This window comes from Macrobrachium nipponense, chromosome 28 (genome assembly GCF_015104395.2).
Source record: "Macrobrachium nipponense isolate FS-2020 chromosome 28, ASM1510439v2, whole genome shotgun sequence".
Taxonomy (NCBI): Eukaryota; Metazoa; Arthropoda; class Malacostraca; order Decapoda; family Palaemonidae; genus Macrobrachium; species Macrobrachium nipponense.
The window spans coordinates 67146292-67168423 of record NC_087217.1 but is presented as its reverse complement, the minus strand read 5'-3'; the positions used below and the strand labels follow the sequence as shown (position 1 = coordinate 67168423).

General features: G+C 36.3%; 1 protein-coding gene across 4 annotated transcripts in view; it reads left to right on the top strand.

The window, feature by feature from the left end:
• LOC135201852 (kinesin heavy chain-like) overlaps window positions 1-22132 on the top strand; it is a 481090-nt gene that overhangs the window by 435869 nt on the left and 23089 nt on the right. For 2 of the 4 annotated variants that reach the window (XM_064231140.1, XM_064231142.1), the window contains exons 11-18: window positions 1808-1974; window positions 2828-3034; window positions 3682-3849; window positions 9744-9863; window positions 10933-11076; window positions 12842-13023; window positions 13356-13457; window positions 21451-21483. In XM_064231140.1, coding sequence (XP_064087210.1) covers window positions 1808-1974; window positions 2828-3034; window positions 3682-3849; window positions 9744-9863; window positions 10933-11076; window positions 12842-13023; window positions 13356-13457; window positions 21451-21483 — 1123 coding nt within the window. The remainder of the gene's footprint in view (window positions 1-1807; window positions 1975-2827; window positions 3035-3681; window positions 3850-9743; window positions 9864-10932; window positions 11077-12841; window positions 13024-13355; window positions 13458-21450; window positions 21484-22132) is intronic. The other 2 variants (XM_064231141.1, XM_064231143.1) reach the window with 1 other exon arrangement.

Below are 22132 nucleotides of genomic sequence, written 5' to 3'. Positions count from 1 at the left end.
TGATTTGGTTATTTATAAAAGCAGTGAAAGTTATGTTATTCAAGTTTACATACATGCAAACATTTACACAAATATAAACATATATATATAGGGAAAATCCAATGCCGACACAATATGATTGTCTAGGTCATGCGTTGAAAGCATTCTATTGCCATACACAAACACCCAGAATTTGAACAAGACTTCCTTGTCAACGATTCCTATTAAGACCGAAGCAGTAAAGACAATGAACGTGTAATATGACCTTTCGAACATCCTAGGAAACTGTTCTTGTTTATCTGCTTTGCGAGTCCTTGCAAATATGCTTTGAAGCCAGCAAACAGGATTGGTCTCACAGCGTTTACCCAAGCAACGCCGCTAAGTCTTGTGTAGTTGTACATAAAAGGCGAATTCAAAAGGCTTGGGTGTCTAACGAAGTTTGCTCAGGTGGCAAAAGGCCTTGGATAAACCACACCCAATCACCGGGGTCTATCAGCAATGGGATTAGAAAACTTACTCTGATTTAAGGATTTCGAGGGTTATTTTGCTGAAGTAAAATGCTGTTGCCAGTTCCTGTAGGACTGCTTTTCACGAAAAGAAAAGGAAACAAAATTAGTGTTGCCAATTAGATAATTTCGGTTAAGTATCTTTTGCAGTACGCCTTATTTGGAAGGACTCGAATTTTATAGAAAAAATATTTATAAATTATTATCATCATCGATATATCAAGCTTATCATTGCACGTCCACACATTTGCGGGGGCACACACTCACAGAGACAGACAGACACACACACACACACACACACACACACATATATATATATATATATATATATATATATATATATATATATATATATATATAAATTTTATGTATATATGTACATTTTGCTTACACATATCAAAGGCATATTATAAAAAATAACAAGAAACAAACTATAATTTTGATATACAATATGAATAAGTTACCTTCCATTAACATAATTCACAGTTCACTCATCAGGCTGCATTTTTGAAAAGATCATTAAACTCGTCGAGTTTTGTGGAATGGCGTCAACTCCTCCTCTTCCTTTGACGCTGAGTCTATTTGCATTCCACCAAATTTATCATCAGCACAGCAAAGAAAAATTATTCCTATTAATCTCGCTTTTTCGAGCAAACGGAATATGTTTGCTCTGAATTAGTTTGCCATGACAAACAAAGCAATCCGCAGTTCATTACGACTTTTTTTTTTTAAAAACCCATCGTGGGTTGCAGTCTGATATGTAAATGCGCAGTATTTATGTAAATTAGTCGGAATGAAGAGCAAATTGAAATTAATTTCGGAGGGAGGACTCTGGATCATTCATTGCATAATGCAGTCGTGATTGGGAATATTAGTTCTGAAGCATGAAGGGCTTCGGTGAATCCCTTTTGTATCACTGTACCTGGTTGTTTGCAATCTATTTAAAGGGACTTTGTCTTCATCGGTGAAATTTTGTTGACAAAGATCCCTGGGAATTGTTCTTAAGACAAGTCTATATCCGGATATCGCCTAATTTCTTTTTTTCAAGTAGAAAATAAACTTTAGTTATTAGTGAATGACCTGATGATAATATATTATATATTTATTCAAATGAAATATGTTTATCGGAAAAATATTTTGTTATGAAGTGCATTTCTGTATGTTCCTTCAAATCAGTATATATATTGAAAAAGGAATCTTTTTTAAAAAAAGAATTTATGGCAAGATATATTGACCTAATAATTGTAATATCTACAAAAGAGAGAGAGAGAGAGAGAGATTTAATTAAAACAAAACTAAAGCGCTTCTACTTATCCCCGAAGAAACCAAGAAGCCGGCCACTCCAGCTCGCATGAGCAACGAAGTCCACGACGCCTGGGAGAAGGAGAGGGAGCAGCTGTACCTCAGCCTCGACGAGAAGGACGAGGAGATCAATCAGCAGAGCCAGCTGGCCGAGAAACTCAAGGAGCAGATGCTGGAACAAGAGGAGGTAAAGGGACCACGGAAGTGGAACGGGATGGGGTCTGAAGATTGGGGTTCATTGTTTCCAGTGGAAGCTCTTTGTATAACTGGCGGGTGGAAAATAAAGATAACTGCAGATGAATCAATAGACAAAGGCATTTGTCTGTTGTGATAAGCCGCCACCTTATGAAGGAATAAAAAGGCCATCCAAAGAGAAAGGACGATATTTCAATGGAGTGATTTAGAAATGCTGAAATGTCTTCATGAAAGACGGTTAGAGTAGCTGAATAACAACTAGTAAACTGAAAATCAGATGAATGGCTTGCGTTTGTTCATTTACATTATTGTGTTGCAATACTGAAATTCAATTCTTGGGTATTGTTACCTTACTGTTTGCTGAATTTTTATTTCAATATCCAAAGCAGCCACTTGTCATTTGACAGCTGACTACTTGTTGAGTAATTTGATAATTTAGTAGATTCTCGAGTAGAACAGAGTAGCTTTAATAGAGCAAATATAATTCGGTTAATAACCATAACATCAGCCCATCTTGTTGCAGATTTGGTACCATCTGTTCAAGATTAAACACGATAAATGAATAGAGACATTATAAATTTGTTGTAATTTTGCAACAGCATAAATCAACAACGCTTTAATAATAGTCATCTGCAGTCTGTATTTGACTCTGGTGGTTTTCTGAAAAAATAATTTCTTAAGTGTGCCTTACCAATAAAGTGTTTTATGTATTATTTTACCCAAAGATTGCAGCGCTATTTTTAATTAAAAATGTGTCATTTCCTAGTATACTTTTTTTTTTTTTTTTTTTGCCAACTCTGAAAAAAAAACCCGCCTCTTAACTCGAACCTTTCTCCCCCTCTCAGCTCATCGCAGCCACAAGGCGAGACTACGAGGTCCTCCAGGCTGAGATGTCAAGGATCCAAGCCGAAAACGACTCTGCCAAAGACGAGGTCAAGGAAGTGCTGCAGGCCCTGGAAGAACTCGCCCTCAACTACGACCAGAAGAGCCAAGAGGTCGAGAATAAGTGCAAGGAGAACGAGACACTTAACGAGGAACTTAGCGAGAAACAGGTGCTATTTCGTTTTGCAGTTTGAGAGACTGAAGTCTTAGGAGGAAACTTAGCAAGAAATAGCACTTGGTTTTAAAGAGCAGGGTAGAAGGGATGAAATTTCAAAATAGTGACTCAAAGAGAAACAAGTACCTAAGGGAGTGGGTGAAAGCGACACGAAAATGAGGCACAGAAAATACGAGAGAAGAGGGATTCTAATTTAGAAGCTGAATTATGTGAATGACCCAGTTAATGATTTTTAATACCTTCTATATTATTGGCATTTTCCTAATGTAAGCTTGGTAAAACCACAGTGCAATACTACATTTCATTGCTACCATAAACCTGATTTGAATTTTATTATAATATTTCGTATTAATTGCCTACCTTTAGCTTTAAAACCACAGAGCAATATAATGAAATTAGATAGGTGAAACCTGTTTCTGATTCTATGTTGCTGAGTAGGTTATATTGATGATTAATTAACTTTACTTCTTTTAATATTCCCTGTAAAACAATTTAAGAAATTGTGAATTATTCACAGTGGCATAATCATGCATCCGAGTATGTCATACTGATTATTAACTTCTATGTGAAAAGTAAAAAAAAATTAGTCCTGTATCTAAAATCGTTTCAAAACGTTTCAGTCTGATGATGTTATCCTTCCAGACCGCCTTGACCTCAATGCAAGGGGAGCTCCAGCAGATGAAGGACTCCTCAGTGCACCTGCGAAGAAGGATGAACGAGATGCTCTTCTCCCTCCTGTCTGACCTCGGCGAAGTCGGCAACGTCGTCGGAGGAAGTGCGGGCGATCTCAGCGTCAAAGTCAGTCAGGTTGTAAGTGGCACACGTCGTTTCTTCCCCTTAGAAGTATTTCGTGTTGGGCCAGAGGGGAAATGTGACATTATGAATCCCCAAAGGGGAAATGTGACTTTATGAGTCTCCAGAGGAGGAAATGTGACATTATGAATCCCCAAAGGGGAAATGCGACATTATGAATCTCCTGAGGGGAAATGTGACATTATGAATCTCCAAAGGGGAAATGTGACATTATGAATCTCCAAAGGGGAAATGTGACATTATGAATCTTCAGAGGGGAAATGTGACATTATGAATCTCCAAAGGGGAAATGTGACATTATGAATCTCCAAAGGGGAAATGTGACATTATGAATCTCCAGAGGGGAAATATGACATTATGAATCTCCAAAGGGGAAATGTGACATTATGAATCTCCTGAGGGGAAATGCGACATTATGAATCTCCTGAGGGGAAATGCGACATTATGAATCTCCTGAGGGGAAATGTGACATTATGAATCTCCTGAGGGGAAATGCGACATTATGAATCTCCTGAGGGGAAATGTGACATTATGAATCTCCAAAGGGGAAATGTGACATTATGAATCTCCAAAGGGAAAATGTGACATTATGAATCTTCAGAGGGGAAATGTGACATTATGAATCTCCAAAGGGGAAATGTGACATTATGAATCTCCAGAGGGGAAATGTGACATTATGAATCTCCAGAGGGGAAATATGACATTATGAATCTCCAGAGGGGAAATGTGACATTATGAATCTCCAGAGGGAAATATGACATTATGAATCTCCAGAGGGGAAATGTGACATTATGAATCTCCAAAGGGGAAATGTGACATTATGAATCTCCAGAGGGGAAAAGTAACATAATGAATCTCCAGAGGTAAAACATATGAATATCCAGAGGGGAAATATGACATAGAATCTCCAGAGGGGAATGTACATTATGAATCTCCAAGATGGGGAAAATGACATTATGACTTCCAGAGGGGAAATGTGACATTATGAATCTCCAGAGGAGAATGTGCATTATGAAATCTCCAGCAGGGAAATGTGACATTATGAATCTCCAGAGGGGAAATGTGACATTATGAATCTCCAGAGGAGAAATGTGACATTATGAATCTCCAGAGGGGAAATGTGACGTTATGAATCTCCAGAGGGGAAATGTGACATTATGAATCTCCAGAGGGGAAATGTGACATTATGAATCTCCAAAGGGGAAATGTGACATTATGATTCTCCAAAGGGGAAATGTGACATTATGAATCTCCAAAGGGGAAATGTGACATTATGAATCTCCAGAAGGGAAAATGTGAACATTGATGAATCTCCAAGGGGAAAAAATGTGACATTATGAATCTCCAGAGGGGAAATGTGACATTATGAATCTCCAAAGGGGAAATGTGACATTATGAATCTCCAAAGGGGAAGTGTGATATTATGAATCTCAAGAGGGGAAATGTGACATTTGGAATCTCCAAAGGGGAAATGTGACATTATGAATCTCCAGAGGGGAAATGTGAAAATATGAATCTCCAAAGGGGAAATGTGACATTATGAATCTCCAGAGGGGAAATGTGACATTTGGAATCTCCAGAAGGGAAATGTGACATTATGAATCTCCAAAGGGGAAATGTGATATTATGAATCTCCAAAGGGGAAATGTGACATTATGAATCTCCAAAGGGGAAATGTGACATTATGAATCTCCAGAGGGGAAATGTGTCATTATGAATCTCCAAAGGGGAAATGTGATATTATGAATCTCCAAAGGGGAAATGTGACATTATGAATCTCCAAAGGGGAAATGTGACATTATGAATCTCCAAAGGGGAAATGTGACATTATGAATCTCCAGAGGGGAAATGTGACATTATGAATCTCCAGAAGGGAAATGTGACATTTGGAATCTCCAAAGGGGAAATGTGACATTTGGAATCTCCAAAGGGGAAATGTGACATTTGGAATCTCCAAAGGGGAAATGTGACATTATGAATCTCCAGAGGAGAAATGTGACATTATGAATCTCCAGAGGGGAAATGTGACATTATGAATCTCCAGAAGGGAAATGTGACATTATGAATCTCCAGAGGGGAAATGTGACATTATGAATCTCCAGAAGGGAAATGTGACATTATGAATCTCCAGAGGGGAAATGTGACATTATGAATCTCCAGAAGGGAAATGTGACATTATGAATCTCCAGAGGGGAAATGTGACATTATGAATCTCCAGAGGGGAAATGTGATATTATGAATCTCCAAAGGGGAAATGTGACCTTATGAATCTCCAAAGGGGAAATGTGACATTATGAATCTCCAAAGGGGAAATGTGACATTATGAATCTCCAGAGGGGAAATGTGACATTATGAATCTCCAGAAGGGAAATGGGACATTTGGAATCTCCAAAGGGGAAATGTGACATTTGGAATCTCCAAAGGGGAAATGTGACATTTGGAATCTCCAAAGGGGAAATGTGACATTATGAATCTCCAGAGGAGAAATGTGACATTATGAATCTCCAGAAGGGAAATGTGACATTATGAATCTCCAGAGGGGAAATGTGACATTATGAATCTCCAGAGGGGAAATGTGACATTATGAATCTCCAGAAGGGAAATGTGACATTATGAATCTCCAGAAGGGAAATGTGACATTATGAATCTCCAGAGGGGAAATGTGACATTATGAATCTCCAAAGGGGAAATGTGACATTATGAATCTCCAGAGGGGAAATGTGACATAGTGAATCTCCAGAGGGGAATGTGACATTATGAATCTCCAAAGGGGAATGTGACATTATGAATCTCCAGAGGGGAAATGTGACATTATGAATCTCCAGAGGGAAATGTGACATTATGAATCTCCAGAGGGGAAATGTGACATTATGAATCTCCAAAGGGGAAATGTGACATTATGAATCTCCAAAGGGGAAATGTGACGTTATGAATCTCCAGAGGAGAAAATGTGGACATTTATGAAATCAGAGGTGAAAATGTGACATTATGAAATCTCAAAAGGGAAATGTTGACATTAATGAATATTCAATGGGGAAATGTGACATTATGAATCTCCAAAGAGGAGAAATGTGACAATTATAATCTCCAAAGGGGAAATGTGACATTATGAATCTCCCCAAGAGGGGTGACATTATGAAATCTCCAGAATGGGAAATGTGACATTAATGAATCTCCAGAGGGGAAATACATTATGAATCTCCAAAGGGGAAATTTGGACATTTATGAATCTCCAAAGGGGAAAGTGACGTTATAATCTCCAGAGGAAAATGTGACATGAATCTCAGAGGTGAAATGGACTTATGAATCTCAAAAGAAATGGGACTTATGATTCAATGGGGAAATTGTGACATGAGAATCTCCAGTTAGGAGAAATGTGACATTATGAATCTCCAGAGTAGAAATGTGACATTATGAATCTCCAGAGGAGAAATGTGACATTATGAATCTCCAGAGGGGAAATGTGACATTTTTAATCTCTATATTTTATTTATTTATTTATTTATTATTTATTTTAATATAACTGAAACAGCCAGTTCACGTAGGTGATATAACTAAAAAGTCTCTTTGTCCAAACACTTTAACTAGACTGCTTATCCAAATAAGTTAAGTTATCCAGCTGAAAAATTAGGAGCTCTTATCTTTTGTTATTTTGTCCTCGTTTTGATATACAATAGCTGGAAAGTCTTTATTTAGGTAACATAACGAAGAAATGTGTTTATCCAACGTATAGACTATAAAATTTTGTTTATCTACGCTATATAACCAAAACAGCTACTTCAGGGAATAACAGAAAATCTTGTTTATCCAGATTATAAATCAGCAAAATTTTGTTTAATCAGGTAATACAACTGAAAGTTTGTTCATCAAGTAAATATGTAAATGAAAAGGCTACGCTTGTTTGAAAAAGAAAGTTTGTCACGTGCTCGCAATCCCACGTGTATACCTGAGTCTAGGCCGCTAGGCCATCATTATGATCTGGTAAAGAGAACGGAGGCATCTGCAGCTTTACATTACACTCTCTTCCTTCAAGAACCTTCTGAAGAAGGCGTTCTTGCCCTGTGCATCTGATAGAACGTGATAAGTCTATTCTTTATATGCAACACTGTGGGCCGATAAAACTGTGGATTATATATATTTATGTAGAATATATGTATATATATATTATATTAGATATATAGATATCTATATATAATACGTATATATATATATACCTATATATATATATATATATTATATATATATATATATATATATATATATTATACATATAAATGATCACGTTCTATCAGATGCACAGGGCAAGAACACCTTCTTGAGAAGGTTCTTGAAGGAGAAGAGTGTAATGTAAATCTGCAGATGCCTCCGTTCTCTTTACGAGATCAGAATGATGGCCTAGCGGCCTAGACTCAGGTAACACGTGGCATACCGAGCACGTGACAAACTTTCTTTTTCAAACAAGCGTTGCTTTTCATTTACATATTTACTTAATGAACAAACTTTCAGTTGCATTACCTGAATAAACAATATTTTATATGTTATATACTTATATATATATATATATATATATAATATATATATATATATATATATATATATATATTATATATATATATATACAAATATATATATATACATACATACATACATACATGCATATGCATACATATATACAAGGTAATAATGACAGTGCTTTTGTTTTAAACCTTGGGTAAATGAATAATATATATAATATATATAATACTATATATATTTATAGATATATATATATATATACTAGTATATTTATATCTATATTATATATATATGTATATATATATATACTATATCTATATATATCACATCTATATAATGACACATGAATTATAATTATGCTCGTTCATTTTATTATTATACGCAGAAAGTCTATAAATGATTCTAACTGTTCTGGCTGATATAAGGGCTTTCCTGCTCTCATTTTTTCTTTTGAAGATGGGATTGAAATAAATGCAATAACAAGAAGCGAAGGGGAGAAATAACATTTGCGTCAGTCATTGAGACTAAAGAGAAGCTGCTGTTACATAAATTGAGCCAGAACTGGAAGGGGGAAATTTTAAAAATAAAAACATGTAAAAAAAGTTAACGAATGTTGCCGGGGAAAAGAACAGAGAGAGAGAGAGAGAGAGAGAGAGAGAGAGAGAGAGAGAGAGGGGTTAACCAAGGCACAAAGGGCAAATATTATAGAAACAGTAGGGTTGGATAGTATGAATTTAGAAACTTTTATTTTTTCTCATTTCTCCTACTTTCATAATGCCTTCTGATTTTATGATTTCCATTATCTACGGGCCTCATTTATTGTTCCTCATATTTATAAACAGACTATTTCATGATAGGCTAATCCTGAATTCGGTTTTGTGCCCCATGCGATTGCAAAGATAGGTTTCATGATTCTTTTGACCTTTTCAGTGTGAAGAGTTAATATTAGAAATAAATTTTCTGTGTATGCACTTGAATTGTCTCATGGAGTACTCCACCCCCCCCCCCCCCCCCTTAAATCCGGAATGCTAAGGTATATGAAATTAGTGTGCTTAGAACAGCCAACTCTCTTGGTCATACATATCTGCTTCAAATACTGAATTTGTATCAGGAATCAGAATTGTTTTTTATTGGCAATATATGTACTATAATTTTAACGATGTGAATTCGTTTATCATAGATACCAGTTTATTTACTTTTTCTTTTATACTCTGTATAGTACATGGCCTATACAAATCAGATGTTTAGGTAGATTTTGTCAGTGATTATCTTAGATATCAGATTATGTACATTTGCATTTGTAATCACTGTCCATGGCTTAAGAAAATCAGACTTTCAGCTTGACTTTTACAATGAAAATTGAATCCTTTCCACAGAACTCTGGAGACCCGAACAAACTAGAAGAGGAATTCACTATGGCCAGGTTATACGTCTCTAAGATGAAGAGTGAGGTCCGAAATCTCGTCCAGAGGTGCAGCACGCTGGAAACATTCCAGGTAAGACATTATGCGTCTCTATTCCAGTTCGAAATAATCGAAGAGCTTCAAGTAAGGTTTACCTGCGAAAATTCATTAAGATTCGTGGAAAGATTCAACAGAAAACTAGTCTAATTATCGTAGGACTGAATTGATTACATAAGACTAAGTTTATATTTCTCTCATAATCATAATACGTATATCTTTCTCAACTGTCGAATGTAACTGAATATTTACCATCCCGGGCTAATCTGAAATATTTCTATGCCTTGAAATTAACATTCAGATAGGACACAGCAGGTAAATATTTCGAATAAGACCTGAGAAGTGAATATTCTTAGTGCTATTTAATAATCACTCCTTTGAAGATCTAACATATATATATCTTTCCGGTAAACGATGAAAAAATTGCTATAAATGAGCATGTCGGGCAAAATATATTCACATTATATGGAAGACTGGACGGATGAACTTTACAAGTATACCAAACAGATAATTGCATCCAAAGGTCACCCTCCATTTATAGGAGCTAGGAGATGAAAATGTTCTAATTTGTGTGCAAGAATCCAATTAAAACATGACAGTCAGTGATTTTAATTTTGACTGACGTAATGAGTAGGCCAATTATATCAGACATCAGGGCAGTATTGACTACTCTTGTTTCAAATGCCACCTAATAAATGTTAGGTGAAGAATGAAGGAATCATGGCACATAAATCTCTCAATTTTCACTTCCAAATGATAATTTCAGTAATTAGAAGCAGGCAATTAAACATATGACAAAGAACTATATCACGTGACGTTTGGCACGGCCAGTTTTCATACTAGTAGCGAATATCATTTTCATAATGTAATGAGTATCGAAAAGTGACCTCTGTCATAATGATGACAAATATTAATCACCATTAACTGATATTTACTATTGCTGTCTCAATAATCATTTATCATCTAAATCACTTGTATGCCAGTGCAATGTATGATCATAAACATATTCCTTATGCCCAACACATTTCAATGTGCATGTGAACATATGTCTTCTAACACCCTTGCTTCGTAGAGACGTAGTGACTGACGACTCGTGTCTTTGCAGGGAGACTGCAACAAGAAGATAGATGATTACGAGAAGGAACTAAGTGACTGTCGTCTCCTGATCAGCCAGCACGAGGCCCGAATGAAGACTCTGCAGGAGACCATGCATGAGGTTGAAGTTCGCAAGAGGCAGTTGGAGGAGCAGGTCAGTAATGTCGAGGGAGAGGAATGAACGTAACACACCAGAAGTGTGTCTGTGAGGTCACACTTGACAGCTTTCTCGTCATTTTTTACTGAATGGGGCGATAGCCTTTTATTTTATATTAGAATGTTAACCAGCTCAAACGATTTGTCTTCAAAAGTCACCACAGTATTAACATGGGATGTTGAGCCAAAGGAAAGTTAGAATTAAAGAAGTATATTCATGTAATGCATAGGCATTTTTTATATGAATTCCACATTGATTAACCACAACATAATATTTGTATGTGCATATACGTACTAAAGTATGTAATCATCATCGTTTTGACCTAAAAACCATTTTAGAAATGCAGAATGTCTCAATATACAGAAAAATGCTTTGAAATTATTGTACATATTAGAGAAAAGTACGTCAGTACTTCCTTCTTAAATGTCCAACAAAAGCCATTAGGGACATCAAATGTGTACTGTATAGTTGAAAGAAGACTGCACAGATTTCGCAGAAAAAAAACTGCTCATTCAAGATCTAAAACTTACCAGAATTCTTAATATTAGTTCCAAGATTTATAAGTTACTTTATCTATAAAGAGAAGGGTGAGTTTCCTGACTTGCTTAGAACATGCCGTCAGCTTTCTCAGTACACAGATAGCAACGAAGGTGGACACGAGGCCCCAATAAGTCATTATCATTATTCACTGACGAAAATGAGGTTGCTCCTCAGTATTTTTAAGGAGAATCGTTTAAGTAATTCCAAATGTTATTTTGAGATTATTTTTTCTCTTAATGGCAGAGGCTGATTTACTTATTGAATACGAAACTTTATCCTGTATTTGGGTAAAATGAGCAAGGTGGGTTTTTGCTTTACATTTTCTTTAGATTTTGAATATCCACATTAAGATCTTTAAGCGATTTCTGAGCAATAAGGTAAAAAAAGTTATCAAATTTTACTTTTCATCCATCAAAAGAAGTGTTAAAGCTGACATTTCCATATTTGCCTTTTGCTGATAACGAATAATTACAGGAGCTTTCCTTTGAGTGTCTGTAGAAGCAATAGCGTAAAGTGATATATATGTAAGATTGTAAACAAAGTTAGATTTACTTGAAATGTGTTAGAAGCTACCTGGTAAGTGTAGATTCCGTTTTGGAAACGCAGCGAAATATAAAATGAATAATTGTTGAAAGTTATCCAATGGTGATTTTCCTTCATCATTCGCAGCCCCTGTTTTGTTACAGACACAAATTTTGTTGGAAATAACTAGACATGGAATATAATATGTAATACATCTGTCTCTTAATTATTTATGCAAGCAAAATATATCACTTTATAAACATTACATACGGCACTTCCATTCAATTTCATTTTGGAAACTGTACCATTGTTTATGATTTAAACATTGATTTACTTGTTGCTGGAAAACCTTCAGTGTGTGGTAAATGAAAAGTCTTTTCTCCTTTATGATGAGCGTTCTAAAGTGTTGTTAATGGGACTTTGAGCACCACACGCTGACGATGTTTGAAAATTCGTGCCTCCTTTGGTCCTCAGATGGAGTTCCTAGGTCCAAATGTTGAAACCCGAGGGAACCGATCGATTTTATTCCAAGACTGAATTCAGTCAGCTCATACTGTTGGTTTTTTTCTTTCCCACAAGGAACCTGTCCTATCGCTTTCTTTTTCTTGTCTCCTTCGGTCCTGGGCTAGAAAGAGGCATTAGATTGAGCGATGGGGAAAGGAAAGGTGCCATCCCTTCAATCAGTACATTCTGCTTGCAGGTTGACTCTCTGACGGCGGACGTAGCAAAGCTGAAAGCCTCTGAGAGCATTCCAGCTGACAGCGTCAGCAAAGAAGCTCTCGAGCAACAGATGGAGACCCACCGAGAGCTCCACCAGAAGCTAGTGGCTCAACTTCGTCAGGAGATCAATAGCAAACAGGCCCTTGTGGACGATCTGAAGGAGTAAGTGATTGGCATTTATTAAACTGCAGTTACTTTTCACATTGTGTAACTCATGTTGTTTAACTGGGTCGTATTTTGCTATTCTTTTGTTATAATGATGTTAGAAGTCCTGATTTGTTTACACAATTCTTAATTCATGTGGTTTGTCTTGGACTGAATTGTTCCCCTCGATAATTTACTATTACTGTTTTGTAACATTTGTGGGTAGTCAGTATCATTTAGTATATTTTTATGATTTCATGCTTTTTATAACATTGCTGTTGTTAGATATATAGTCTAGATACTCAGATGTTTAGCATTCATTCATTTTCGTTGAATATTTGCATCAACAGTCAGAACCAGAAACTGAGCGTGGAACATGACCAGTTGAAGTCGGAATACAACAAACTCAAAGCTGAGGAGGCTGAAAAGAGCACTCGTCTTCACGAGCTCATGTGAGTAGATCTCTCTCTCTCTCTCTCTCTCTCTCTCTCTCTCTCTCTCTCTCTCTCTCTCTCTCTATAGATGAAAATTTAAGAGATCTTAGGTTTTGCACTTTTATTTTTTGTTCCTTATGATTTATGCCATTTGGCACTGTCGTCCATATATAAAAAAAAAGAAGTATTGATCTAAATCAGATTCTAAGCTTTTGCACTCACATCGACTACTTTGTTCCTATATTCTGAATTAATGTTCTTCTTTATGATTTCATGATTTCCTTCTTAAATAAAACGTGCTGTTAAAATGATTTTGCCAAAGAATTGTTCTGTCATCCCCAAAATGATAAAATACTATGTTGCAGATTTTGAGAATATCCTTCAAATAATCTTTTTAATAAGAGAACTTATAATTTTTAAGAAATAAATTCTTGTTGCAAACAGAGTTCAATAGAATATTTGAAATTTAGAAAATATGAGATATGGCGAGTCCCTGTCGTGGGAACGCCGATAATGATTTTTAAATCGGTCAATCGTAAAACAAATCTGATTTTTTTTTTCTCTCAAACTCATCTTTTGTTCTTTTTAATGCTGCTCAAGTGTTCATTGATTTTGCACGGAGTTTTGCATTCGTTCCTCACGGTTTTCCCTAACCTCTGACAACATTCACGAGACTAATGAAACTGTTGAGTATGATGCTTAAACCTTTGGCTCGAGATTTCATTAAACTTCAACTGTCATTACCTGAAGTCTTTTCGATGGCATTCCTTGTTCCTTTCACCCTTTTTATGACTAGTATTTCATATCCATGACCCTGGACAGTATTTGAAACTAAATTATTGCATTTTATTTCTTTACCGATTGTATTTGATATTACTTTACTGAATTTAGAGCCTAAAAACTAAATCGATAAGTGAAAGCGTTTTTGCTTGATGATTGGCACTGCAGTGAGCAGTTTATTGGAGGATGACATTGAAGCTTTTTGCATTATTTTCATTGTGAATTACCTAATTTATTAATCATTTGTTGCATATTTATAATGAAAACCACTTAGTCATTATGAATAACTAATAGCAAGTTTGTGGTAGTTTAATGCATAAAATACACGTTAGGTTCTTTCAGTCTAGAGTTTTAGGTTCTTATTGTTATACAATCATCATTTTTATTTCATTAAAGTTACTCATTGCACAGTTAATGTTTCAGCTTCAAATAGCATGAAATTCTGTAAAAGCACTTGCAAAGGTTTTCAGTGACCATCCCTTAGACCATTTTATGCTTTCTATTCAAATTTTCCGAACATTTTTTATTTAATTGATTAGCTATTCCGAAGTACTGTGGATTAGTTTGTGTTTCCACATTTTAGTCTGTTTTCTTCTTGGATTGTAAGTCCTTTCTTACACCATTTTCGTTGTGTTTTCTGTAAATGAGTAGACTTACGCTGTTGCTGTATGCATTTGTTTACTGTTTTGAAGACAATTAAGCTTTCTTGGGTTGGTTTTATACATAAAGAATTTGACCGACCATTCTCTCGCCTTCATGAAATGGGACTTTATTATTCGCGAAGATTTCTCTCGAATTTTATCAATATTACCAGACTATTTTGGGATATTGCCAGAATATTTTATATTATAACCTTGGTTTAAAGATATTCTGGTGTAACAATGTTTGTCATTAGCAATTAGCTTCGCGTCTAAAATATTCCATTGTTATTCGTCAAATTTTAAAAGGTCCTTTCATTTTTAAGAATCATCCTCACAACTAAAATCTTTAGTTGTGATGACTTGTCCCGGCCTCCAGGAAGGTGAAACATTCATTGTCTGTTCGTATCAGTTAGTGCGAATAATTCCAGTGCCAAGACAGTATTGGCTGTCTGACCAGCTTCGTCAAAATTAAAAAGAAGAAAAAGAGTTCAAATGCTCCTCCAGATGATTCATTATGATGTAATATGTATATATTCTTTCCCATTACTCTCGAGTTTGATAGTTCGTCTCTAACTCAATACTGCAGCGTCCCTTCTGCCCTCAACTGCACCCACGTTTTGGCCTTTTACTAAAAAAAAAAAAAAAAAATAAAGAAGAAAATTCCAGTTCAAATGATGCATTACAGTGTCTCGTATTTCGTACTAATCTTTCAGTTTTGTTCATATGCCCCTAACGCTTTATCGTTTGTATCAAGAAATTTCCCCTCGTTGTAGTCTAGTGCCGTCAGAGCACCTCAAGTGGTGTACCGTGGGCATTACTATAGTTTGTTTGCAGAGTCTCATCAACTCTTAGTTGCACCTTTTTAACCCTTTACTTGATCTCAACCCCCACTTCCATTCTTCCATCTTGGTGCCCAGTCACTCCAACTCCCTCTTTCTTTCCACCGTTTTAAGATCTAAATGGCTAAAAGTGCCCCAATGCTTGGCTTTGTGGCCTAATTTTCATAAACCAGTCTTGAAATGTTCCTTCCTTTTTCCCCTTGTTACCCAAGTTGAAGGTGATACACTGCAATTCAGTATTATATGCAACGAGGACCGTAAAATTCTTGCCCACCAAGTTCCGGACAACAATTTGTTCTGCAACCCTTTCCAGGATGTTGCTGATTTAGGCTCCAAAGGAAAACTGAATGTAAAGTTCAGGATTAGTTTCAGCTCATTATTCGCTACATCATAGAATTTCTCAGGGGTTAATTATCAAAATTATACTTCGTTATTCTGAATGTTATTTTATGTTATTTGAGAACTTGATCGTAGAATTTTCTTTGCGGTAAAATCTGCATTCGTCACTGATAAGTGTCGATGCAGCTAGAATGATTTCCTATAAACTTGAGACATACTTCACTTATTCAGCTTTTCATGACGTGTTGGCATCTGTGGATTCACGTCATTTTCTTCCCTCTGAAATCCATTATTATGCATTATTAAATATTATATCTTTGATAGTACTTAGGCTCGTTACTATGCGAGGGAATGTCCTAAAGCAGTTAGAGTTCGTATGGATTATAGCCAGTGGTTGATAAATCTATATTTCCTCCAGCCTTCTGTAGAGCACTGATTCGTCCTATTTCAACAACAACAAAATTAATAGCTGCTTGACTTAAAAGTATTTAGCGGATTAAAAGGCCAATATTTTTCTACATCATCTTGGATGAAACCTTAAGGTTTCATATTTTATTACGAATGCGAAGGGACAAAGCATTGTAGTTTTCCGTGTACGGAATTTCCACTACAGATGTGGTCACCCCATGTAATGAATGTATGTATATTTTTTTCGTGCTGTGTATTCTCTTGGGAAATTTAGAGAGACAAGGAACGTAGATTCGATTCTGAGCTACTCGTTCATTCGGACTGAGTATTGTCTCTTGTTCCCCAGAGTCTGGTATTGGTTTGGTACTTGAAAAAATTGTTTTTCACCTTATTTTCGAGTTCTCTTCCTTCTAGCCATGAGTCCTTTACCCTTCAGCAGGTCATTCCGGACGCTGTAATACTTTGGTAAAAGTAGCACATTATTTTAGGTGTTTAGTGTTATTTAATTACAAATTTAAACTGGAACGAGGATGAAGGAACTTGGAACGAAACAAATATCTTTCCTGCATTCCCGAATCATTTTCGTCAGTTTTCTGAACGCAGTAGATGAAAATCGTATCACTCCAGTCAGCATTTCTAGTACTTCATTTTTGCCTGATGAAGTCATTGGTTCTGATTGGTGGTAGGTAACCTTTGTGACTATGCCTCTTACTCGTAACTGCTTCCCTGTCTGCAGTCTTCTATCGGTTTGGACCCTGTAAGGGGTTAGTGCCGTCAGTGGACCTCATGCGGTGCATTGTAGGCATTACTTAAGGTTCTTTGCAGCGTGCCCTCGGATCCTAGATATAACAACTTTCGTTCTTTTTACTGTACCTCCTTTCATATTCTCTTTCTTCATCGTACTTTCCACCCTCTCCTAACACTTGATTCATAGTGCGACTGCGAGGTTTTCCTCTTGTTTCACCTTTCAAGCTTTTTATTGTCAATTTCTATTTCACCGCTGAAGGACCTATTCTTTGGCCTAAATTCTATATTCAACTCAATTCAACTCTATCGGTTTGTACAAGTCCGCTTCAACTATAAATGTGCTCCAGAATATTTAGTGCCATTTTCGTGGGCGTTCAGTTAAATCATCTCTACGCCTAAGAGTCCTCTAAGCATTTCTTTCACAAAACTAGAACGCTAATAGAAAGTTATTCTTTAACTGGCACTGCATCCTAGATTGCTGGTGGTGACCTGATGGACTGCACGAATTGGCTTTTGTTAGTGTGCTGATGTTAGTAACCCGTCACACGTCGCCATTTGTGAGCTCCTTGGCAAAACTGGAATTGCTTTTGTCCTTATATGCTATACGTAGACAATGATTACATTTCCTCCTCCCTGGTAACTTTGTTGCGTTACATTCGGTATTACTAATCTTTACGTTCCTTAAATCCAATATTTTCAACATAAAATTGGGACTCCTAAATGATTTGACTTTTGCCTGTTTAGGATCATTTTAATATGATATGTTATAATGTTCCTGCCCGAAGTAGAGTGATAAAGCCTGATGTACTTTTCAAGGTGTATAATTTATAGCATTTTCTTCAAGACTTACCACTACAAAACTCAAGTTCAAATGGAATTTCATCTACTTATCACGCTAAGGAGCTTTTTCTCCGATTTTTTTTACAGAGCCTTAACCTGTATTTTTAATTGCAAATATTACGATTAATGTATCTTTTAATATTTACTAGTTATTAATAGCTTTATGAACTTAATGTTAAGAAAAAAATAAATATTCTTATGTTAAAGTTGAGAGATAATATTGGCGTTTTTAATCATTTCTGATTGTCATAAAATGTTTTTGATATAGCAGAATAGGACATGGGATATTTTGAACTCGGAAACATAAAATTATTTGAAGAATATACGGTACAATATTGCGATAAAGAAGTCATGTTGTGTAGACAGACGAATGATTTGTATCCTCTACTTTCTCTCTCTTTCTCTCTCTCTCTCTCTCTCTTTCTCGTATTTTTTTTTTCATTTGCTCGCCCTAGTATTATAGACGTATTTCTGTATTTGTACAATGTTTCCAAAGACTTTAGTTACTCCCCTTGTAACGCCAACCCCCTTTTTCCTTGGTTTATGTTTTGCATATTCCGTTAAGGAGTCAGCGAGTCCGGGTTTTCTTTTTAGAATATTTTCCACCAGTTTTAAGTTGTTTACTTAACTGATCAAACTTAAAGTTACTGTGTGCTAAATATAGAACTTTTAGATATAACTTATGAAGAGAACACTTGTCAATGATCGCTTTGTTTCATTTCCTATCTGATCACTCATTCGGTTAATGAGAACCAATACCAAAATGGAATCTCGAGCACTAAACCCACAACGGCCGATCGGAGAATGCAAAACGCTCTCTAAAGATGGACATCACTTTCAAATTCTCTATTTATTTTCAGATTGCACAAGCTTCTTGCATGGCTCTTTTACCCCTTATTTTCTTTTCTTTTCTGTATGTTGTTTCACTTGAGTAAGTGGAGGGGGGGAGGAGGTCCCTCGAGGTGTTGTTTACCGTCAATGTGAGTACTACTGTACCAGAGAGAAACATCATTTGTTGGCTTGATTGCGAATATAGAAAGAGAGAGGCTTTTAGTCCTGGTGTAGGGGAATTCGAAGGCTGGAGAATTCTTATCTGCATAAAACCTGTTTTTCATTCATCATCTATCAAAGTCCATCATGTGTATACTAGCATTTATTGTCCTTAAAAAGATGCCAGTTTTTTCTGTGAGGTGTTCTGTATATATGTAATGTTGTTTAGCTTGATGAATACTCTGTCGTAATGAAACATTAGCATTCATTATTCATAAGCTTCATAAAAGCCTTTCATGGCTTTATGCGAGGTAAATTCATAATGAGCAAGGTGTGTTAAATTAGGCTGTATGAACATCGCTTGTATAATCTCGAGATCTCCTGGGTTTCCCGATGTCGAATCTCGCAGATAGGTGCTGTCTTTTTGAGTCAAAGTTTCATTTTCAGAGAAATATGAGATAAATTCTTAGTAGTTCTTCCTAGAACTACTTGGCTGATTTCATTTTTGCAGAAGTGGTTTTACGCGTCCCCGCTCGATTTACATAAAAGGCAATGCAATTTTGGATTTAGAATGGCCAAGGGGTAATCTTAGGTATCAGTGTCTTGTTTGTGTGTGTGTGTATGTGTGTGTGCGTGCATGTACGTTAGTTCTGAGGCTTTAGTTCATAGACTTCGAAATAGACATGTACTGTAGTACACGGCTCTAACTTGTGAACATTGTTGCTAATGATTCTTCAATCTAATGGTTGGGTTAATATTTGTATCTTGGCATCTCGTTATTACTTTTTCCATGTGTTTTACATAGTAATGGGTAATTTAGCTATTTTGATAGGTCCTGTAGAAAGTGTTACAGAGAACATGATCTTTTAAAATGTTAGTGATGGATACATGAAGATTTTTGGTCCTGATTGTGATATATCGTTCATCAGAGACTATCAAGGCCTTTGTGCTCTTGTGTACCAAGTTGAAATTCTTTAACTCTTCCTTTAAATAAGATAGCAAAAACAGATTCTCTCATACTTTGTATTGAGTGATACTGTTTTCTCAGAAAGGGTGTAATCTGTGGAAGAGTCGGCCTGCTCTGATGGAATAGTATTTACCAAAACTTTGGTCTTTTACGTCCTCATAATTGTCTTTTCCTAATGAAACCCAATAACACAAAACCCTCTGGGTGGTAGAACTTAACCGAGTCTGTCAAACCCGCGACAGATTTTCTTCCCATTTTTTTTTTACCTTTTAAGGAAAATACTGCTCGTAATGATGACCTTTCTTTTGGTTATTGTGAGTCTTTTAAACAAAAGGCTTGAGAGGCATTTTGTTCATGTTTTTAGATTATTTCTTGTCTAGGATTTTGGTCAGTACTTTGTTTATTTCATTCAGTTTATATTCGGTTAATAGCAAGTGAAACGCTGTGTTCAGGCAGCAGCTTTGACATTTAAAAAGAACATTGCCCTGCAACATTGACGCTTTGGTCATGGATGTCTGATGATTTTTCTTTTGAATGTTCAGTTTTGTTTTTCTGTTGCAAACGGTTGCTCTTTTCAATACGAATCAACTCCTCCTTCCTTAGCATTTAGTCACAGCCCATGGAGCGTGTGCTATTTTGACCGCCAAGTCTTTCTTTTCCTCCCCTGCACGCTCTCTCCCATCAGGAGAAGAATAGTAAATAAAACTAAGATGCAATTTTCCTCTAGGTTTTCTGTAACCTTGCAGTATAAGTTAATGTTTGAAATTGCTGATCCCTTTTCAGAATATGACCTGTGATGATAACTTAATAACCCAGAGATGACATCTACGCCCAAGAATTTTTTTCTCTTTTGATGATTAGGGGTTCTTGATTAACACACTTAATTCATTTTTTCCCTCGAAATCGATCAAATTTTGACTGTAGCAGATTGCATTAACTTCTAGATTCCGATGTGTTGTAGCACACTTACCACTCTTTTCAATAGAAATACAGTTGTAATTCTGGCACTCAAACTCACTCCAGCATGACTTCTTTTCAGTTACTGTGTTTGTTTAGCAATAAGTTTACTCTAGGTAGTGCTATAATTGTATATTGCCCATCAGATACCATTAGATTAATGCATGACACTGAGGAGACTAATTCGAAGCCTGTATGGCATGAACAGTAGAATATGATCAAAACTATGATAGTTCCTTTGCTGAATAAAAAATGTATTTACTAGCCAGCAACCTCTAGAAAAAAAAGCCACATGCTTTAGAAAGTGACATTAACTAACATTTTTCAAACAAATGCTTTAGATGACTTCCCCCAAAGAACCAGGATGGTCAGAGCAAATAGGGTTTTGATTAGGGAACGCCTTAGAGGTGGCAAACATATCTCCTGGTCTTTCTCAGTCATGCTGGATTTCGATGGGCACAACACCTCAATGAGGTCTCTTCTCTTCTTCACGAAACTATTAGCTTGCGCCATTGGACTCCCAGAGGTTCTCCAAGGTGAGTCCAGGGTTGTACCATAGCCTTAGTTTTTCTTCTTCTTTCTTCAGTTCTTCCTCTTCTTCTTCTTCTCCTCCTCCTCCTCCTCCGCCTCAGTAAAAGTACAGTACTGTTTCGTTTTGTATTACTCCTTCTTTAGGGGCTTTTGAAGTGCGAGCACTCTGATTTGTTCTGCTCGTGTTTAAGGCTTTACCTGTGTTTACCACCACTCTTATTTAGTTAGTGGCATATTACTATTTTTATTTATGTTGTGGTTTTTGCTCCTTTGCCGCAATTCATGTCTCCTGTGACCTTCAGGTTTTCTTCATAGCACCTGAGCTCCATTGAGGCTGCTTTTTGAAAATGGTACCTTCAAGACCATAGGACATGTTTCAACCATGTTTAAGTTGAATAAGTTTTCGTCACAAAAACGCTTCAATTAATCAATCACCTTATTTGTTTATTCATTTTCTATGTTGGTTAGCTTCTACAAGCCTGAGCCCCTTCTTACTGGACTATGATAATGCTGTGAAAGGTTTTGTTGTATAGACATTGCCCTTAAGCCCTGAAAAAAATCCGCCAGCCAAGTAGCAGCATACAAATGATGTCATTTGCCGTGATCTTTGATTGGCTTTTTAATCGTATGTAAGGAAATTCTACCCTAAGAGTG